General features: G+C 55.4%; 7 protein-coding genes across 7 annotated transcripts; 3 read left to right on the top strand and 4 right to left on the bottom strand.

Moving 5' to 3' along the window:
- Positions 1-1,174: 1,174 nt before the first annotated feature.
- Positions 1,175-2,744, top strand: V2A60_009576 (Nem1-Spo7 phosphatase catalytic subunit NEM1; the record flags this gene model as incomplete). The annotated part of the gene is made up of 2 exons (XM_083260841.1): positions 1,175-2,534; positions 2,593-2,744. The coding sequence occupies 2 exons, from the start codon at positions 1,175-1,177 to the stop codon at positions 2,742-2,744; spliced, it is 1,512 nt and encodes a 503-aa protein (XP_083116967.1).
- Positions 2,745-5,960: 3,216 nt separating this feature from the next.
- Positions 5,961-6,564, top strand: V2A60_009575 (DUF1761 domain-containing protein; the record flags this gene model as incomplete). The annotated part of the gene is made up of 2 exons (XM_083260840.1): positions 5,961-6,290; positions 6,430-6,564. 2 exons carry the CDS (start codon positions 5,961-5,963, stop codon positions 6,562-6,564), a joined length of 465 nt encoding a protein of 154 aa, XP_083116966.1.
- Positions 6,565-7,168: 604 nt separating this feature from the next.
- Positions 7,169-8,154, bottom strand: V2A60_009574 (50S ribosomal protein L30e-like protein; the record flags this gene model as incomplete). Its single annotated transcript, XM_083260839.1, has 2 exons — positions 7,169-7,602; positions 7,803-8,154. The coding sequence occupies 2 exons, from the start codon at positions 8,152-8,154 to the stop codon at positions 7,169-7,171; spliced, it is 786 nt and encodes a 261-aa protein (XP_083116965.1).
- Positions 8,155-8,885: 731 nt separating this feature from the next.
- Positions 8,886-9,630, bottom strand: V2A60_009573 (ubiquinol--cytochrome-c reductase subunit 8; the record flags this gene model as incomplete). Its single annotated transcript, XM_083260838.1, has 4 exons — positions 8,886-8,943; positions 9,024-9,204; positions 9,407-9,435; positions 9,581-9,630. 4 exons carry the CDS (start codon positions 9,628-9,630, stop codon positions 8,886-8,888), a joined length of 318 nt encoding a protein of 105 aa, XP_083116964.1.
- A 370-nt stretch (positions 9,631-10,000) lies between these two features.
- On the top strand, positions 10,001-10,919 carry V2A60_009572 (prohibitin subunit PHB1; the record flags this gene model as incomplete). The annotated part of the gene is made up of 2 exons (XM_083260837.1): positions 10,001-10,324; positions 10,404-10,919. 2 exons carry the CDS (start codon positions 10,001-10,003, stop codon positions 10,917-10,919), a joined length of 840 nt encoding a protein of 279 aa, XP_083116963.1.
- Positions 10,920-11,329: 410 nt separating this feature from the next.
- On the bottom strand, positions 11,330-13,285 carry V2A60_009571 (uncharacterized protein; the record flags this gene model as incomplete). Its single annotated transcript, XM_083260836.1, has 1 exon — positions 11,330-13,285. One exon carries the CDS (start codon positions 13,283-13,285, stop codon positions 11,330-11,332), a length of 1,956 nt encoding a protein of 651 aa, XP_083116962.1.
- Positions 13,286-14,544: 1,259 nt separating this feature from the next.
- V2A60_009570 (uncharacterized protein) lies at positions 14,545-16,651 on the bottom strand (the record flags this gene model as incomplete). Its single annotated transcript, XM_083260835.1, has 3 exons — positions 14,545-15,914; positions 15,981-16,027; positions 16,089-16,651. 3 exons carry the CDS (start codon positions 16,649-16,651, stop codon positions 14,545-14,547), a joined length of 1,980 nt encoding a protein of 659 aa, XP_083116961.1.
- Positions 16,652-17,846: the final 1,195 nt, after the last annotated feature.

The raw sequence follows: 17,846 nt of genomic DNA, 5'->3' as shown, positions 1-17,846 counted from the left end.
GTGACTATCAAGTCTGTATACAAAAGCCATCGATGCCAGCTGCTTTGTGCATGGTGCATAAGTACAAGTTTATTACCGCGGGGGGGGGGGGGGGGGGGTTCCGAACTCTAGCGCCCGTAGGAGAGGCATCCAGCGGCCCCGAAACAGTGGCCACAGTGGTGAAGCGCGCTAAATGAGGGCCGAGTGAGCCGAGTCGTGTCGTTGGAGCTGTCCTGGTAGCCTACCTATGTGGGAGGGGGTTATTTTCTGACATGGACACTGACACGATTATGTATTCTGACATATTTTCTTAGGTATTTAGAGAGGATCGATATTGTGCATTGTGTATATCCAAAAACATTCAGATGTGCGTTCTGCGTGCTTCTCATCATCGAAACATGCCTCAAACCGTTATCAAAAATCAACGCTTTTCAAGCCACGTCAAAATCACAACCCTCCCATGCCTCCTTAGCAGGTACTGTCACCTACAGGCACCAACTCTCTATATGGTGCCCTGTCAGGTCCTCTGAATGGCCGCTAAAAGGCCACTGAAAGACATTGCCCCAGCGCATCTCCCCTACCGAATCTCCGCCAAACGCCTGCCCCAATCCAGCCAAGCGGCCACCAAATCCAGAACTGGCACCGACAACGTCCCGGCCTCGACGGCGCACCGACATTCCCAACGCTGACAGCTGCTTGCTTGCCCCCCCCTCCCTCCTCTCAAATCCTCAACCACACCCGAGTCAAGTTCCCTCGCATCAGCTGTCTTGCTCCCCGTTTCCGCATCCCCTCCAGCCCTCCCATTCGCCGCCGCATGCGCATCCATCTCGCACTGCGCTGACGTCTCTCATCATTCCCTTTGCTATTTTTCCATCTTTCGAATTGACTCGGCTGCGCGGCCACAGCACGACGGGAAAAAAACATCGCCAGCCCTTGACGTCGGCATAATCCGGCCCCCAGAGGCATCCGCGCCTCCGCGACACGCAAGGACTGGAAAAAAAAAACGCCTCTCATACCCTCTCGTTTCTGAAACTGTCCATCGCCAGCTTGCAACAACAGCACTCGATCTCGCAAGAGACTTCTGACAGAAAGGAAAACATACTAACCTCTCTCGCGCGCGACGCCCCGGCCGCAACCTGTACATTTTGTCCTCCGCTCCGTCGGCCCATGGCTGGTCGCCCTTGAGCCACCCACCATGAACTCGCTCAACATCATCACCTCGCGCGTGTCGCCCGCACCCAGTGCATCACCCTCTCGATCCAACAGTCTCACCTCCATGAGCCTGGACCTGCCCGGAATCGACGAGAAGCTCCACGACGGCCAGGATGGCCACGGTTCCGAGGGCCATGATACCGAACCCTTTCCCGACTCCTTTGAGGGATCCCACGACGAAAAGTCGGCGCCCTCAGAGCAGACGCCACTCTTGTCCGAAGGCGACAAGGCCTCAGAACCGTGGCGTACCTCCCGTGCGCAATGGCTGCCGCGGCGCATGCTGTCCAGCCTCATCAACTCCATCCGCTGGCTGCTCTCCACTCTCGCCTCCCCGGGCGTCTATCTGATTGCCTGCTTCTACGACGATAACGACGTATTTGCCCCCATGTCGCAGCTCAAGAAGTTGTTTGGCGTTTATCCCAACGCGAGGCGGAAGGCGGCCTACGCAAGCACCCAGGCGCACGCTGATGGCGACTCGCCCGACACGTACACTTCTTCCTCTGGCTACAATAAGATGCTCGCACCGCCCGCCAACGTACGCCCGGGTACCTCGTCTTCCATGTCCTCGGAATCAGACTCGGACCACTCTCAAACCCCGTCCGCCGCCAACCGCCACACCCGATCCAAGTCGCTGCAGCCCTCTGACGAAGGCGGGCCCTCGCGCCGTTCGATCCGAATCAAGCTCAACAATGACGACGCCACCCGACAGCGCAAGCAGCACCGTAAGACGCAGTCTGCCGCACCGCGCACCAAGCCCAGCGAGTATGGTCAGGAGCTGTCTGCCCATCTCAAGTCTCCCACGTCCCCCCACGCCGCCCTGACCAAGTATCCTAAAGCCCCCGCGCCGCCCCGACCGCTCATCCCTCGCCGACAGCCATCCTACATCAATCTTGAACCCTCCCGCAAGCAGCAGAAGACGCTGATCCTGGACCTGGATGAGACGCTGATCCACAGCATGTCCAAGGGCGGGCGGCTCAACAGCGGCCACATGGTCGAGGTGCGCCTTAACACGGCCTCCCTGGGGCTGGGCGGGGGCGGTAACGCGGGCCTCGCGCAACATCCGATCCTCTACTGGGTCAACAAGCGGCCGTACTGCGACGAGTTTCTGCGGCGGGTGTGCAAGTGGTACAACTTGGTCGTGTTCACGGCGTCGGTGCAGGAGTATGCGGATCCGGTGATTGACTGGCTCGAGTCGGAACGCAAATTCTTCTCCGCACGCTACTACCGGCAACACTGCACGTACCGGCAGGGGGCATACATCAAGGACCTGAGCTCGGTAGAGCCTGACCTGAGCAAGGTCATGATTCTGGATAATAGCCCGCTGAGCTATCTGTTTCACGAGGGTAGGCGCATACTTTTGCGACGCCCCTAGCCGACCATTGCGTGCTAACAAGTGTGTAGACAATGCCATTCCGATCCAAGGCTGGATCAACGATCCTACAGATAATGACTTGATGCACCTGGTGCCGATGCTGGAAGGCCTGCAGTACGTGCACGATGTGCGCGCGCTGCTGGCTCTCCGCGGAGGCGAAGACAGCCAGTCGATGGGTTAGCGGCCCGTTTGAGCTGACGATTGTCTGACGCAGTGTGTATGATGAATCGCGGACAGCGCTGATGTGTTCAACCATTGTCAGCCAGCTATTTCCAGTTACGGTGCTGTTTCTTTCTCTTTTTTTTTTCGTCTCTCTGTCTCTCTCTATACTTTTCGGGGAGTGGTGCTTTTTTTCACGGCTCAACTGGGCTACTTACTTGTCTATCTGTACACATGGAGAAATGGCGTTTTTGATCTTCTTTGGTGCCAGCCACATGCAAAAAAGAAAGTTGGCACTTTGTTTATATAAATTTGCAATATCTGCGCTGTTTGCTGTTTCGTGGCTGCTTTTTTTTTCTTATCTGCATTTCATCTTTACATTTGCAAACTCGGCGGTCGGTTATGTCCAAGGAAGAGAGAGGGGAGGAGGGAGGTTAGAGTGAAGAAGTTACGGAGGAGGAGTTTGTCCATTTCCTCATTTTTGTTTCTTTTTTTGTTTCTAATTCTGCACGTCTCATGGTTTGCGTTGGTAGTCTGGCTGTAGATGGGTAAATTTCACAGCATGCGGTCTGGCATGCGTCTGTTTCTTTTTTTGCATCATATCGCTACGAGTCGGACGTGACTGTACGTGGCTCTATATCCCAAGGATGTAGCGCTGGGCGGACGGGCAGAGAGTCTCCCCCTGCGGAAATGTACTCGCAACGGAGGACGCAGGTGAAGTTGGTATAGATGTCATTCGCGGGACTCTCGCGGCGCTGCCCACCAAAGTTTGGGCTTGAGACATCGTCATCGCGAGCAGCTGGACTTGGGGCAGCGGGGCTCGCTGCGGCAAGGATAAGTCGGAGGATGGCAAGATGATGCGTTGTGGTTGGTTATGGGGTTCAGGGTATGAAGATGCTGTCCTATCCTGTCTCGTTGAGATATATACGACTGTCTGTAGAGAAATAGTGAGCAGATGATCGGGGACGTGTTTAATACTTGCATGCTGGCTCTTTGGAGGACTCTCAATCTTGCAGGGTCAAACAGGTCGTCAGGGTAGGCGTGCCCGCCGCCAACCCCAAGACACACGGAAAAGAAAAAAAAAGAAACATTGCATCCAGAAAAAATAAATAAAGAAAATAGACGTAGGCCCAAGACCAGTGCCCGTGGTCACCGACGAAGAGGCACATTCGATCAGGAGCCAAGAGGGGACGCAATGTCTCGGCCGGCACTCGTCAGCTCTCTGCGTGCCACTTTTTCGTCCATGGCCACATATGGAAAATCTTCCCTGGGGCGAGCTTTATTACTCGTCTTCGACGCCGCCGCTTTGGCGTGGGAGAATAGGGTAAGAATGCAAAGAAGACGGATAGAGTGAGGATTCAACTAGAGGCTTGTGTCGAGGGCGCAGACGCGGAGCAACAAGGATGCTCTCTGCAAGTACATTGGGATGAGCGAGCGTAGCAGCAAAATAAAAGATGGAAGAATCAAGATGGTACCAGAACCCTGCCGAGCTGGCGCAATTGTTGACAAACAGGTTGAGAGACTGGGGACTCTGTCCAAGATGAGCTGATCTGATAGTCGGAGGATACCGCTGAGCCACACGTCTCAAAGCAGGGCCGAGCTGGGCGTCAGCCACCTGTGGCGGGTCAATGATGGGGGGAAGAAGTTCAGCAACGGCCCAGGCACCGTTGCAAAGAACCAAGGAAGCTGACACCATTTACTCCGTACGGTGGTCCCAATCAATGCAACAAATGGGGTGAGCATTGATCAGCTCTCTGCGAGGACCGTTTTGATGTGAGCGGTAATTGTCGGGTCAAAAAAAAAAAAAAGACCAGCCCCAGTTTGTCGAATGGTGGCTCAAATGTTTGGGCGCATGTAGCATAGTCTCTCTCGCTTGGTCTTTTTGGTGACTAAATACCATTCCGTTGGCTGAAGAGTTCAAGGTGCGCTGTGTGGCGCAAAGCTGGGGCGAGGACGAGTGGTGACATCATCACCCTAGTAACTGCGGGCATGCAGAACGGCGTGATGCGACTGGCAGCGGTACTCTTGCTGGTTATGACATTTTTGGGGAGAATGGAAAGAAGAGGAGGAAGAAGCAGAAGAAGAAGATACGCAAAAAAAAAAAAAAGAAACGAAAAAGAGAAAGCCAGGAAGATGAAGTGTATATTCAATTGTCTATATATTGGAATTGGTTTTGTGCCTGCCATGCCGTGCCTTCCCCCCTTGCCCCCTTTGTCTGCTGGTTTCGCATCTTGCGACAAGAATTGAAAAAAAAAAAAAAACTTATAATAATAGCTTTGCATTGCGCCAGAATGACAACATCCAAAGTGCATGGCCCCAGGCGAGCTGTGTCAAAGTACCGAGTACAAGGCCTAGAACACCTCCCCGCAGTGGGACAAGCAAGCTTGAGCGTTTTCGTAGCTTGTTAACAATTTCCTTACCTACCAGCCTAGCTGCCTAGCTAGCTAATAAGTAACAAAAGAACCCGATTCCGAGTTGTGTGGGCCCCGCGCGCGACGCACTCACTCAGTTTGGCGATCGCGATCGTAGTCGCAATCCCAAGCTTTCCGAAGTACCTGCTACTTGTATTACCTTGGTAGCTTTGGCTACCTCCGCCCCCCCAAGAACGCAAACGAATAGGACCAGAGGAGGAGAGCTCATTGCCATCTCCCTGACTCCCCCCCTCTCTCCCTTGTCCTAAGCCAAATAGAGTTGAACCAGTGAGCTGTTTGGGAACCGACACTAGCAGTGGGAAGCACAACACTTGCCGAATAAAATCTTGGCTCCGTCCCTTTCCTTCTTGTCACTTGCCATTCTTCTCTCTCCTCTTCTCCTTCTGTTCCCACACCAACACCAAAGAAAATCGCATTCCGTTGTATACACATCCATCTTCATCAAGGACCGTCCTTTCCAAAACACAATGTCTCTGCAGTGTAAGCGCTCTCTCTCTCTCCCCAACCTGGCCCTCGACAGGCCTCTCTGCGATCAATCAAGCGGTTCAGTGTGGCGCGCGCGCGTGCGAGCTCTGGGCGCAAAACGTCATCATGAGAGCACGTTTGCGGTCGTCTCCCCTCCCCGCCTCCCGAGGGGGAAAGACAGCTTCGCAAGCTCTCACAAGGCAGAAGCACTTATGCATTGAAGCTTGCCCAGCTTGCGCAGCTGGCCGCACATGCCTTCATCGACTCTCTCTCTCTCTTCTCTCACTCACTCCCTCCCCCTCTTTTTCAATCGTCGACTTCTTTCTAGACCACCCGCTAACATGGCCCGCCCCCCCTCGCCTCTAGACCTCCCCTCCGTCAAGCCCTCGGCCATTGCCGTCGGCCTTGCCTTCAACCACGGCATTGAGCTGGCCGTCCTGTCGCCCGTCTTTGGCCAGACCTACCAGCGCGCCAAGTCGGCCAACACCAAGGAGGAGTTCATCAAGTCCAAGGAGGCTGCCGGTGCCGCCGCCGCCTGGGGCACCTCGTTTGTCGGCGCCGGCCTCCAGTCGTACGGCGTTGCCGCCCTCATCAACGCCACCGGCACCCTCTCCTACAAGGGCGCCGCCTACCTCGGCGGTCTCATCTTTGCTGCCACTGCTGCTCCCGGTGTAAGTTATTTTTTAATCTTCTCCCCACCCCCCTTGATGGCGTGCAAGTCAAAAAGCCAGTCTCTTGGACTCTTTTCGCCCAACTCCTTGCACCGCCTCAAAAAAAAAAAAGAAAACCCCGGCTGACAATGAAACGTAGTTCCTCGCTCAAGTCTTCACTGAAAAGCGTCCCCTCGATACCGTCGGTGCCAGCGTCGTTGCCAAGCTCTTCGAGACGGTCGGCCTGTCCTTGGTACTCACCTGGTGGGGAACGCGTACCAACCCTTTCAACTAAACATTGGGTTGTAGGAGCTGCCGCCCAAAGCAAACATCCGTGATGTGCGATGCGGAGGACGGGGGGGAATTATGCCCATCACCTCTTGTTACTTGCATTGCCCATGGATATCTGCGGGAGACGTTTGTGGCGCACCCTCTCACTACTAGTCTTGTCTCCTTGCTGTAACTGTAGTTCAATAATAATTGACATGAAGAAAGCATTTCTTTTTGATATTCTAAACGTGTGCAGAGGCCCATGGCATGACCAAGGCCGTTGAGGCTGTGAATAATGACGGAATGCCACCATTTTCCCCGGACCTTTGCGCGCTTCTTGGCCTTGAATTTAGCACAACGGCCACTCCAACGGTACGAACCAACACGTCACTTTCGTCACAGATCGATCCCCAACAGCATGCGCAATCCAGAACATGAACTGTATGCAATAAAAGACGTGCAATATACACCGTAAACGCCGCCATGCCCATATCGCCAGTGTTATCAGCGACTAGCCATTTGATCCAAATAGAAAAGAAAAAAAAAAGTCAAGACATCCACACAAGCAAAACACTTTCCCGTCTCGCCTTGACAATGACGTTTTTCCCGTCCTCTGCATCGATCCTCCCTCACGCCTTGGAGTCGCCCTTGGCCCAGAAACTTTGCTTCTGGTACTCCTTCTGCACGTACTTGGCCAGGGACGCGTAGGCCTCGCCAAAGTCCTCGCCGTCCTCGCCCTCGTCTCCGCCCTCTTGCTCCTTTTTGCTCTTGCTGCCCTTCTTCTTGCCGCCGGCGGCGTCCTTGTCCATGATCATGACGACCGACGTCGGGCGCTTCGTCTTGGCGGCGGCGCCGAGCTCCGCGCGCGACGTGACAAAGATGAAGGGCACGTTGTGGTCCTCGCACAGCACGGGGATGTGCGAGATGACGTCGGCCGGGGAGATGTCGCCGGCGATGACGACGATGCCAGGGAAGGCCGTGCTCGAGGGGCCGGCCGCGGGCGACTTGCGGAGCGTCTTGACGACCTCCTTGACACCGCGCTTCAGGGTCCCGTTCTTGGCGGCTGTTGCGGGGGGGGAGGTTGCGTTAGTTTTATGGCAAGCGAAAAAAAGATTAAGAGTGAGAAGGGAAGGAAAGGGGGGGGGGGGGGGGGGGTTGGCAGTGGGAGAGAGAGGGGAAAAAAGAAGAGATGAGGAGAGAGAGAGAGAGAGAGAGGGGGAAGAGAGAGAAAGGGCGGGAGAGGGGGAAAATGACACAACATACACTTGCGAATCGTCTTGTACACCTTCTTCATGCCCTTGTCGTCGGCGACGGGAACGGCAAACGACACCACTGTGCGCTCGAGGGGCAGGTCCGCCACCTTGTCGCCGTCCTCCATGTCCGAGTCGGAATCATCGGCGTCGGCGGCAGCGACGGCCTTTTTGTCCTTCTTCTCCTTCTTGGTCTGCTTCGCGGCGTCTTGCTGGATCTTGTCCTCGAGCGCGGCCGCGAGCTTCTCCTTCTTCTCCTTTTTCTCCTTCTTGTCCTTCTTGTCCTTCTTCACGCCCGACTCGTCGCTGGCGCGCTTCTCCTTCTTCTCCTTCTTGTCCTTCTTGTCGGGGCGTTCGGCGGCCATTCTTGTCGAAGAAAAAAAAAATAGGGTCTTGATACTGTTACTGGGATGCGAGGAACAGACAGGATTGAAAAATGATAATGTGTAGTAATATCAATACAGGTCGGAAAAAAAAGACCTATCGAATTGATTTCAATACAAAGGAATGATGGACAAAAAAAAAAGAGAATCAATCCAGAAATCAATTGAGGTTGAAATATCGAGCGAGGCTGGCACTGGCTGGCTTGTCGCTCTAAATTTTTTTTTTTGGACCAGTCTACAGAACTTTTCCTCGCTGCCATGAATTCTCGGCGCCTCGTGCTCCCGCTTCCGAAAGAGTCACGTGATAGAGCTCTCAACGCTCGGCGAATGGTGTCGCGTGCATACTGGATGACAAGACTTGACAAATGTACATCTTGAAGAATAGTTCATTTTTCTTCTTAAAAATATATGAATCCTTCACGGGGTTATAGATTGCAGGAATGGCTCCTGTTGTTCGCCTCTGCAAGTCCATTGGTCTACTCCCGCTGCCGTGTCAGCACTTCGACTGTCGGCACACATCACGACGACACACATATTGACCTTGTCTTGTGACAAAGTAAATTGATACGGATTATTCCGCTATAGTGGCAGTTACCACGTCTATTCCTGCGTCTTCCCGCTCTTCTGATGTACAAAGGCGCCCGTAGGCCTACACAAATACAACGCCTAGTTTATCGTTTCTTCCTTCGTTTTTCTATCTTCGAGTTCGTACTTTACTCCTCGGAGCCGGCAAACTCGGCACGGCCAGCCTTGGAGTTGAGGTACTCGTTGCTGGAATTCCCCAATTAGCATTCATTGTTCCTGATCCACGTGCGTCGCTGGCCCGTCGCCGGGACAATGCGCAGACTCACCGCTCAGTGGCCCAGTGCATCAGGTAGTAGCCGGCCATCAGGGAAGGCAGCCAGTAGAAGATCTGGGACTTGGTGCGGCGGAAAGTGTTGAAGATGGCATCGTGGGCAGCACCGGCAAAGGGGTTCTGACGGTTGGCGGCGATACCGTAGGTGATGATGCCCTTGACCTTGCCAGCACCACCTGTGACTCGTTAGCTTCTGATGCTTGCCGTATCCATATCCGATGCGTTGGGATCTTCGTCTCCATGTTATTCAAACTCCTCGACCGTGGCTCGGTTCGGAGGCACTGGCGCCGCCATTGGCACCATTTCATCCAGTGTGCAGCCCTGCGCAACCCGTCCTTGCCGCGGCCTCCACGCATCGCCCCCATTCGTCTCACGTACCGAAAGCGCCGAAATCGTGGCCAAGCCAGCTGTAAAAAAATCAATTAGCATCAATTGCCCCTCCAATTGCTGCCGTCAGCCATCGGTCGCGGGGAGCTGGGCGATAGCCTCGGAAAAGCCGCAGCGCATGCTAGCCCGACCGTGGCGAACCGGGCAAAGGGGGCTGCCACTTACTTGCCAACCTTCCAGTTGGGGCCGCTGAGCATTCTCTGAGTCGGTCTCATTTTGGCTGGGTCGTTTCGCGACGGAGTGGGAGAGAGATTTCGTCGAGGTACAAGGTCGATAGGCAGGAGGGAGGTTCAAAGGTAATCTTTCGGAAAGGTGAAAGTCTGCACACCCGCAGAGCAGCCGGGGCCAAACTCCACCACGCCACAACGGGACTAGCGCAAGACGAGCCCAGCAGCACAGCACTGGAAAATGAACCTCACTGGTCAGGCAACTCCCATTGAAAGCTCTCCTCCATCCCATCCGCCTTTCGTCTTCAATATCCCATCTCCATCCCGCCTGTCATTGCCGCGACGGAGGATTCAGCGACCGTCGTTTCTCCACCGACGAAGATTTTCCAGGGAAGAATCCGGACGACCTTTGATCAAAATGGCAGCCAGAGCTCTCAACTCCATGTACAGGCTGGCGGTGCCTGCGTCCCTCGTCGCCATGGCCGCCTCGCAGTCGCTGTTCGACGTCAAGGGCGGCACGCGCGCCGTCATCTTTGACAGGGTCTCCGGTGTCAAGGAGGACGTCATCAACGAGGGCACGCACTTTCTGATTCCCTGGCTGCAGCGCGCCATCGTCTTTGACGTGCGCACCAAGCCCCGAAACATTGCCACCACCACTGGCTCCAAGGACTTGCAAATGGTCAGCCTGACACTCCGTGTCCTGCACCGCCCCGTGGTGAAGCAGCTTCCCAAGATCTACCAGGTATGACTGTTTTGCCCTTTGCCCTTAGCCGCGCCCCCCCCGCCGGCAACGAACGCATGGCTGACTAAACGACACGCAGAACCTCGGCGCCGACTACGACGAGCGTGTCCTCCCCTCCATCGGCAACGAGGTCCTCAAGGCCATTGTCGCGCAGTTTGACGCCGCCGAGCTCATCACACAGCGTGAGGCCGTGTCGCAGCGCATCCGCGACGAGCTCACCCGCCGCGCGGCCGAGTTCAACATTGCCCTCGAGGACGTATCCATCACGCACATGACCTTTGGCCGCGAGTTCACAAAGGCCGTCGAGCAGAAGCAGATTGCGCAGCAGGACGCCGAGCGCGCGCGCTTCATCGTCGAGCGCGCCGAGCAGGAGCGCCAGGCCAACGTCATCCGCGCCGAGGGCGAAGCCGAGTCCGCCGAGACAATCTCCAAGGCCATTGCCAAGGCTGGCGACGGCCTGGTCCAGATTCGAAGGATCGAGGCCTCCCGCGACATTGCCGCCACCCTGGCCGCCAACCCCAACGTCGCCTACCTGCCCAGCGGCGGCAAGAATGGCGGAGGTGGCCAGTATCTGCTGTCAGTCGGCAGAGCTTAGAGGAGGAGGAACAGATGCGGAACGTAATTGGGAATGAGGATGAGGTAGAGAAGGGAGAAAGGAAGGAATCCCCGCTTCGGAATTGGCCAGCCTAGGCCATTTATCCATATGTGTATTGGCGTAACATCTACAATCATGTAACCCCACCTTGTAACAATACAAATCATCACTGAAAAAAATACGCCGAAGAAACATAAAGAGGGGGGGGGGCGGGCCGCCTAATGGCGTCCCAATCTCATTCATTGGAAAAAGTGCGAGGAGGTACATGCCTGCTAATGAGGGGGAGAGCCTTCAAACGCCAAACGAATCATGACCGTAACGCCCATCGTATACCATGCTCTCCCCTATCCAACCGGCCCAAACCATGTGCTGTTCTGTTAAGCATCGCTCTTGTAAATGTTAGTCGTGCTCTACTCATCCGCCGCTAGCTCAGCCGCTTCGATAAACTCCTCCGTCAGGCCACCTTCGCTGTTGTTAGAGGTCTCGGCATTGGGATCTCCGGTCATGATGGGGGCCACAATCTCGCCGTCAACCACCTTCCAGCCGGCCCGCTTCATGTCGGCCCATTCTCTCGCCACCCTGAAGCGGACAAGCTCGCCGGCGGCCCGCGCATCCTCTGCCGAGTCGTGGCCCAGCATCTCGGGGCCCTGCTGCACCTGGATCCTGCGGTTGAGGTGCGTGGCCATGAGGCTCTTGAGGCCGAGGCGGTACGGCAGGCCGCGTTTGTGCGGGAACGCAATCACCGTGTCGACGAGCGTCGGGTGCACGATGCGCATGGCGTTGAGGTCGTTTTCCAGCCCGTGGCCGATGAGCGGCGTCGAGGGCGCAATGAGCGAAAAGAGCAGCTCCCGCGCCGCGGCGGGCGAGGACACGACCTTGAGTCTTTTCTTAGAGACCTGGCCGTCCTCGCTGCCGGAGGAGTAGGATGAGTCCGAGTCGCTGCCGGGCGGGGGGGCGAGTGGATCGCCGGGACGCCATAGCGCGGCCTGCGCGAGATCGTTTGGCCATACGCCGGAGAAGCGGGAGTTGAGGTCGAGGATCTCGCCAAAGGGTCTGACTAGCACGTCGAGAATCTCGGCACCATCAGGCCAGGATGTGGCAGTGAGACGAATGAGCTCCATACCGTAGACGGTGTAGCCCATTTCGCAGTCAAAACACACAGCACGGTCTGCCGGCGCTGTCGGATTCTCCGGTGTGGCGGCAAAGTTGAGGACAGCCGCGAGCCGGCTCGGGCTGTTCGCTTTGAAGACGTGGGTCGGATGGGTGAAGCAGCCCCCTGTGTCGTCAACCTGCTCACCGCAGCAGAGATAACGCTTCGGCTGTTTGTTGCGGTCGACGGGGTTCTTTTCGGGAAAGTAGGCCTTGCCCCAATGAAATTGACATGCGCCGCCTGACGTGAGCGCGCCGTCCTCTGCGCGCCGACCCGCAAATACCTGGAATCGCTGTTGGCAGCGGTCGCACTTCTCCCAACCTTGGGCGGTCTCAAGGCCCTCCTTGGTCTTGGCAATCGCTTCCTCTGTAGGAATCGACGGGATATAGCCATAGTTGGTGAGGCTGTCGATGGGTGTGAGGAGGCGCTGGAGAAGCCCGACTTCCTGAGCAGGGGTAAGGCCAGTCTCGACGATGACGGCATTACCTTCCATGACGTCGTGCTGGCGCTTCTTGCTCACCGGGGTCTCCTTTTCACGCTCCTTGAGCCACTCGGCGACTTGAAGGCGTTTGTATTTCATGACGCTATTCTTCATGACATTAGCGTACACTGATGCCTTGCCAACGGCCACGGCTTCTTCCTCGTCGAGAACACGTTTGATGATTGCCTGATCAGAGAGCACCAGCCGCTGCTCATCGTTTTTGGCGTCTCGTTTCAATTCCCCGTTGAGTCGCTTGTATTCGGCGTAGAGCAATTTGACCAGTTTCAGCCGTATCTCGTGACTGGCAGGCGAGTGCTTCAGCAGTCGAGGGTTGAGTGACTCTTGCTTCACCGGTTCGGTCGGGGTCGGGACCGGCACCGGTGTAACTCTGGCAGACTGTTTCTTTGGCGGTGGCGATATCGATCGCTGAAACGAGTGAAGAACCGACGGTGCTGGTGTAAGGCGGTCGCCGTCGGGGAGTGTTGGGCGACTAGCTGGAGCGTTGGGGGTGCTTCTGGAAGAAGTCGTCTGAGGCGAATCCAGTCTGGGAGCTTTTCTAGAGCTACCAGTATCTGAATCATTGCCTGAATTGACTGCTTCGTCTTTTTGACTGCTCCCAGAGGCTTCGGGCGGCGTGAGGCCGTCGTTGTCGGTAGCGTGGCCGCCAAAGAGACACTTGTAGGCCGAGCAGTTGGGCCCTGCCGGGCAAGGGATATGCTTGAGCGAGAGACTCATGACCGTTGTTCGAATATGCCTGGTGAGCTTGGCACAAGTGATGAGAGGTTTGAAAGTGCCGTTGCCGATGCTAGCGCGCATATAGCAGCATCTAGCCACGGGGATTGGTTCAGGCGAGCGCAGGGCTGCGCAGCGGCAAGTCGGGCAGCCCAGTGACACGGGAAACGCCAGGCAAAGGGGGATGACACATGTAAAACGAAAGGAAGTGTGCACAAAGGAAGTCTAGACGGTGCACATAAACAGGGTGCGTGGCACCATTTTTGCGCGAGATGAAATGAATCGCGGCTTGATGATGATGAAATGCTGTTGGGAAACCCCTGCAACCCGATTTCTCGGGCCGCCATGGTGGATGCTGTGGCGCTGCCGCTGCGAGGCTCGTCAGGTCTCAGGTGTGGCGATTCAATGTGGCACAGTCCACAATGCAATGGTGCGGCGGCACGAGAAAACAATAGCGGCAATTGATTATCGTCATCGAGTCTGGTGTTTATTTCTACCAAGTTTCGAGCTATCTGGCTTCAGAATCGCAGTATTGCCCGGCTGGCTGTTTGCTCGTGTCCGGCCGCGCGCCTAGCCGCTCACCAAACCGAAGCGCCGTATTTGGGCAATTCATATCTGCGATAGATAATGTATCTGCTCTCTACGATCCCAAATCGAACCGCACCATCAAATAGGAGCCGCGCTTGCTTCTGTATGAATGGTCTCGTGGTGCGTAGCTTTCCCCATCAGGACGAGGCGACGGAAACGTCACAGACTCCAAGCTGTATACAGGCAAACAAGTGATGAAAGCTACATCTTGTCCTCGCCTTGACATTCCGAGTATACAAGTATTTCTCGCTCGAGGCAGTGTATTCCAAATCAAAACACCCTGCCAACCCCCGCACTTGTGGTTTTCTATGGGCTGTGTCGTATGTGGCCATATCAAGCCGGAACTCGTTCCCGAGAAGTTTCTCCAGTGTGCTAACTAGGTAGAAGAACTATTTCTGACGATGACAGATGGTGCATCATGTAACGCGAATCGAAGAAGGGGAGCCAACAAGTTCTAGATAAGTGCCAGTCCGTCAAACCTCATGTTCAGCGCTACGGGCGCATCCATGAATGAGCATTTCGGCAAAAGACTTCTCATCTTGCATTTTCAGCTATATCACTCCGCTTAAATCAAGCCGCTGACTGGTAAAGTATGCAATGTTTCCGCCAAGGCGATGGATCGGTATCATCGTTTCGTTCGACGCTGGCTAGGAATACCGAGATGCTGGTCGGCATCAACGTTCGCTCGATCCCAATCCGATTTCTCTAGACTTGATCGGCGACAGCTGTAAAACCGAGATATCACCCCCAGTGGTACTATCATCATAGTGTTGACCTTTTGCGCTCAATCTCACCCTTCGCCTTCGCAGCGCCTTGCTTATGGATCTGGCAGAGTACTTTGGGTTCTTCTGCACATCTGCGATGAACTCTTCGAACCCGTCTGGGCACGCGTCTGTCCCAGAAGCGCCCCCACGCAGGCCCGGCAGCTTAGACATGAAGTCGACCTCTCCAACGCCCGACTTTCGCGGGACCGGTCGCTGCTGCGCCAGGATCCACGCAAAGCAGGCTCCTGTGGCCACGACGACGGCCGCGCCGGCCGCGATGAAGGTCCAGGCCACCCAGGCCGGGCCGGCGTAGCGCTTGATCGAGTAGCCTCCCGTAGCAGTGGTCCGCAGCTCCGACGGGAACGGCCGCTTATGGGTCGGGTCGGCCGCCGTGTAGTTGACGTATTGCAGGGCGGCCACGGAGAACTGGATGGGCACCGCGAGCACGTTGCGGAGCAGCTCGACGGGGGTGTCGTGGTCGGGGAAGAATTCCGTGTACGCTCTGTACTTCCACGCCATCTTTTTAATGTTGAGATTGATGACCGCCAGGTCAAAGGCGTCCGCACCCTCCATGGAGCGGAAGGTGTAGTTCCATATCCGGGACATGTCGGCCGCCGCGGTGTGGTACAAGGCCGGGCTCGAGGTCGCGACGATGTTGCGGATGGAGAGGTCGTGACGGTCATACACGGTCGTGGCGTTCTGGCGATACATGGCCATCATGGTCGTCGTCGTGACTGGTGCTCGCGCCCACGTATCCGTATCATTGCATCTTTTCAGATACTCCACCACAGTCGTACAGGCGTTCCAGCCGGCGGCAATCGAGCTGCCAACTTGTCGAAGGCACAGTTGTATGCCATCATTGAGCTCAGGGTTCGTTAGGTATGTTCTGCACTCTGTGTCCATGTCGAACGGCTTGAAGTCGTTCGGCACAGGGTCGAAGCGCACCGCGACGCCGGGAGCGCTGGCGACGCGTATGGAGTCGACGGAGTTGAATAAACCTCCTTGCAGTACCGTGTCGCTGAGCTTCGACGTGACTTTTCGGGTCGTCTCTATACTCCCAGGCAGGAAAATGGAGGCGCATTTCCCATGGCAATCGGATACCGGCCAAGGAGACGAGTAACGCTGGTAACTCATCAGATGCTGCGACCAGGTGTCGAAGAATCCGGCCATGTAGGATCCCGGTATGTGACCAAGGGGAGACAGATCGGGAGGCAAGGTGCCAGAGAAGACGTTAATCGTCGGCCCCTGGGCTATGAAGTGGTATTCGAAGCTGCCCTGGACTAGATCATGTTAACTTGCGTGTTACAATGCCTCTCCGTCGACCATGTTCAGAACACCGTACTCACACTTTAAGACTGAGCCAAATCCCAATCCGATCAAGGGTAGTGCTAGCCTTTAGTAAGTAGACGTTAGCTCTCGAATCGTTGACCATGAATCTGATGGTTTGTTCGCACTTGACAAATCCCCATGGGTTGGAGATGGCTACATCCGGTACCATCTGTAGTGTAGAGAAGATATCGGTTGCAGGACTCAACTGGAAGAATAGGGCAGCCGACACCCCCTCACTTCCCGACTCCCGAGCCGCCAAAGACCAACGTAGAGCATCGAGCAACGCTCGGAGAATGAAGCCCAGAAGCATTCCATAGAGCTGAGAAAAGATGGACAGCAGCAAATTGGTAAGGGAAGCGTCAAAGACCCAGCTTCCGACGGTTGGGTCGGCGAGAATGAAGATCTGGTAGATGAAGAGGGCATACAGTATCGTGAAGCCCAAGCTACCAACCCAGGCCAAGAGTGGCCCCCATACAGAACGTGATCTGGATCGAAAAGTTGAGTTTGCTACCTGGGGATGTTCCTCATCTTTGTAGTTGAGAGTTGACGCGCCGTCTTCGGGGAGCTTGAGATCCAAGGACAGTTTGACATCAGTGTTTGACATGAAGCACACCTCATTCTCAAAGTAAGGACTAGTGTTGAGATGTTCCATTGGAACACCTGCACCCTGGCCTGGATCTTGCGGCATGCGCACTGCGGGTTGAGGTATTGGTGCTAACGCGGTTGGCAACTACAGGCTTATTGCATCACGGTTCTGCAGCATCACGATGTCAGAGCAACATTTCAACACTTGACTGAACTTGAAATTTCATTGAATCAATCCCATTCATAATGATCACGGGAGATGAAGTGGACAGGGCTACTAGTTCACGTTTTCTTGTGACTTGAAGTAGCCTCGAGGCTGATAACCTACCCCCAGCCTGGCTCAGAATTGCGCCGCTCATACAATGATAGCCTGCCTAACCATGCAGGCCGCCAATCCTTGCTTAAATCTACATTGTGTGATGCGGTTGTATCAATCAAAGGTGGAGGGTTCGCACTACCTACAATGCATACTATTGGCCGGAGCCGAGTTCAGCTGCGACATCCTGGAAGCTTGGCCCAGCAGCATCCAGGTTTTTGACGGGCCTCGACCATGCAAGGGAAAGAACTAATAATGCAAATGATTCAATGGGAAGCGCCCGAAAAAGGTACTCGAGTGCAGGCAGCGACTTTCCGCCTTGTGTCGAGCCCGAGTAACTCTCTTGTTGCTTGTAAATGCTTCATTGGGATGCAGAAGCCCCGAGGTGGCGTTTGGCGCAGACACGGATTAGGCTTCATCGCCGCTGGGCTGAAGCAAATCAAAACGGTCCACTTTATAGCCGTGCTTGTGGCTCGCCCGTCCAGGTCTTTTATGCGACACCCGCCCCGAGTCCTGTCCTCGCGCGCCGTCTCGTCACTCTAGGCCGGGATGAACACCTCATTATGGCCTGTAAGCTGGCCCGTATTCTCCTTTGCCCGATATCCAGTCCTGGGCGCTAGATATGTTTGCCAGGTACGTCAGAGTCCTCGGCACAATCCCGGGGTCTCTCAACGGGCGTCAGAGCCACCTGGCGGCTCTAGTCTCTACCAGTCTCAGCAGCAAATAAGATCATTTCCGCCAGGGCAGATCGGGACCAAAAAGCCAAGGAACAACGCAAACACTTGGTCAGTAGATGGCTCTTCCTGAGACATAGCTGACTAGCACCGAGGCTAGAACCTCTGACATGTTGAAAACCTTAGTTCCAGCTGGGTTGCCGAATTAATGAGGCTTCCCAGGTACATGCTGTGTGAGAACCTTGGCCTCGACAGCGAGCGATGATCGTGTACCTTTTGATGTTGGCAGGGTCAGAGGGCACGCATGG

The sequence above is a fragment of the Cordyceps javanica genome, chromosome 7 (genome assembly GCF_051103115.1).
Source record: "Cordyceps javanica chromosome 7, complete sequence".
In the NCBI taxonomy this organism is placed as follows: domain Eukaryota; kingdom Fungi; phylum Ascomycota; class Sordariomycetes; order Hypocreales; family Cordycipitaceae; genus Cordyceps; species Cordyceps javanica.
The sequence above is the reverse complement of the archived record's forward strand: the minus strand, read 5'-3'. Positions and strand labels throughout refer to the sequence as shown.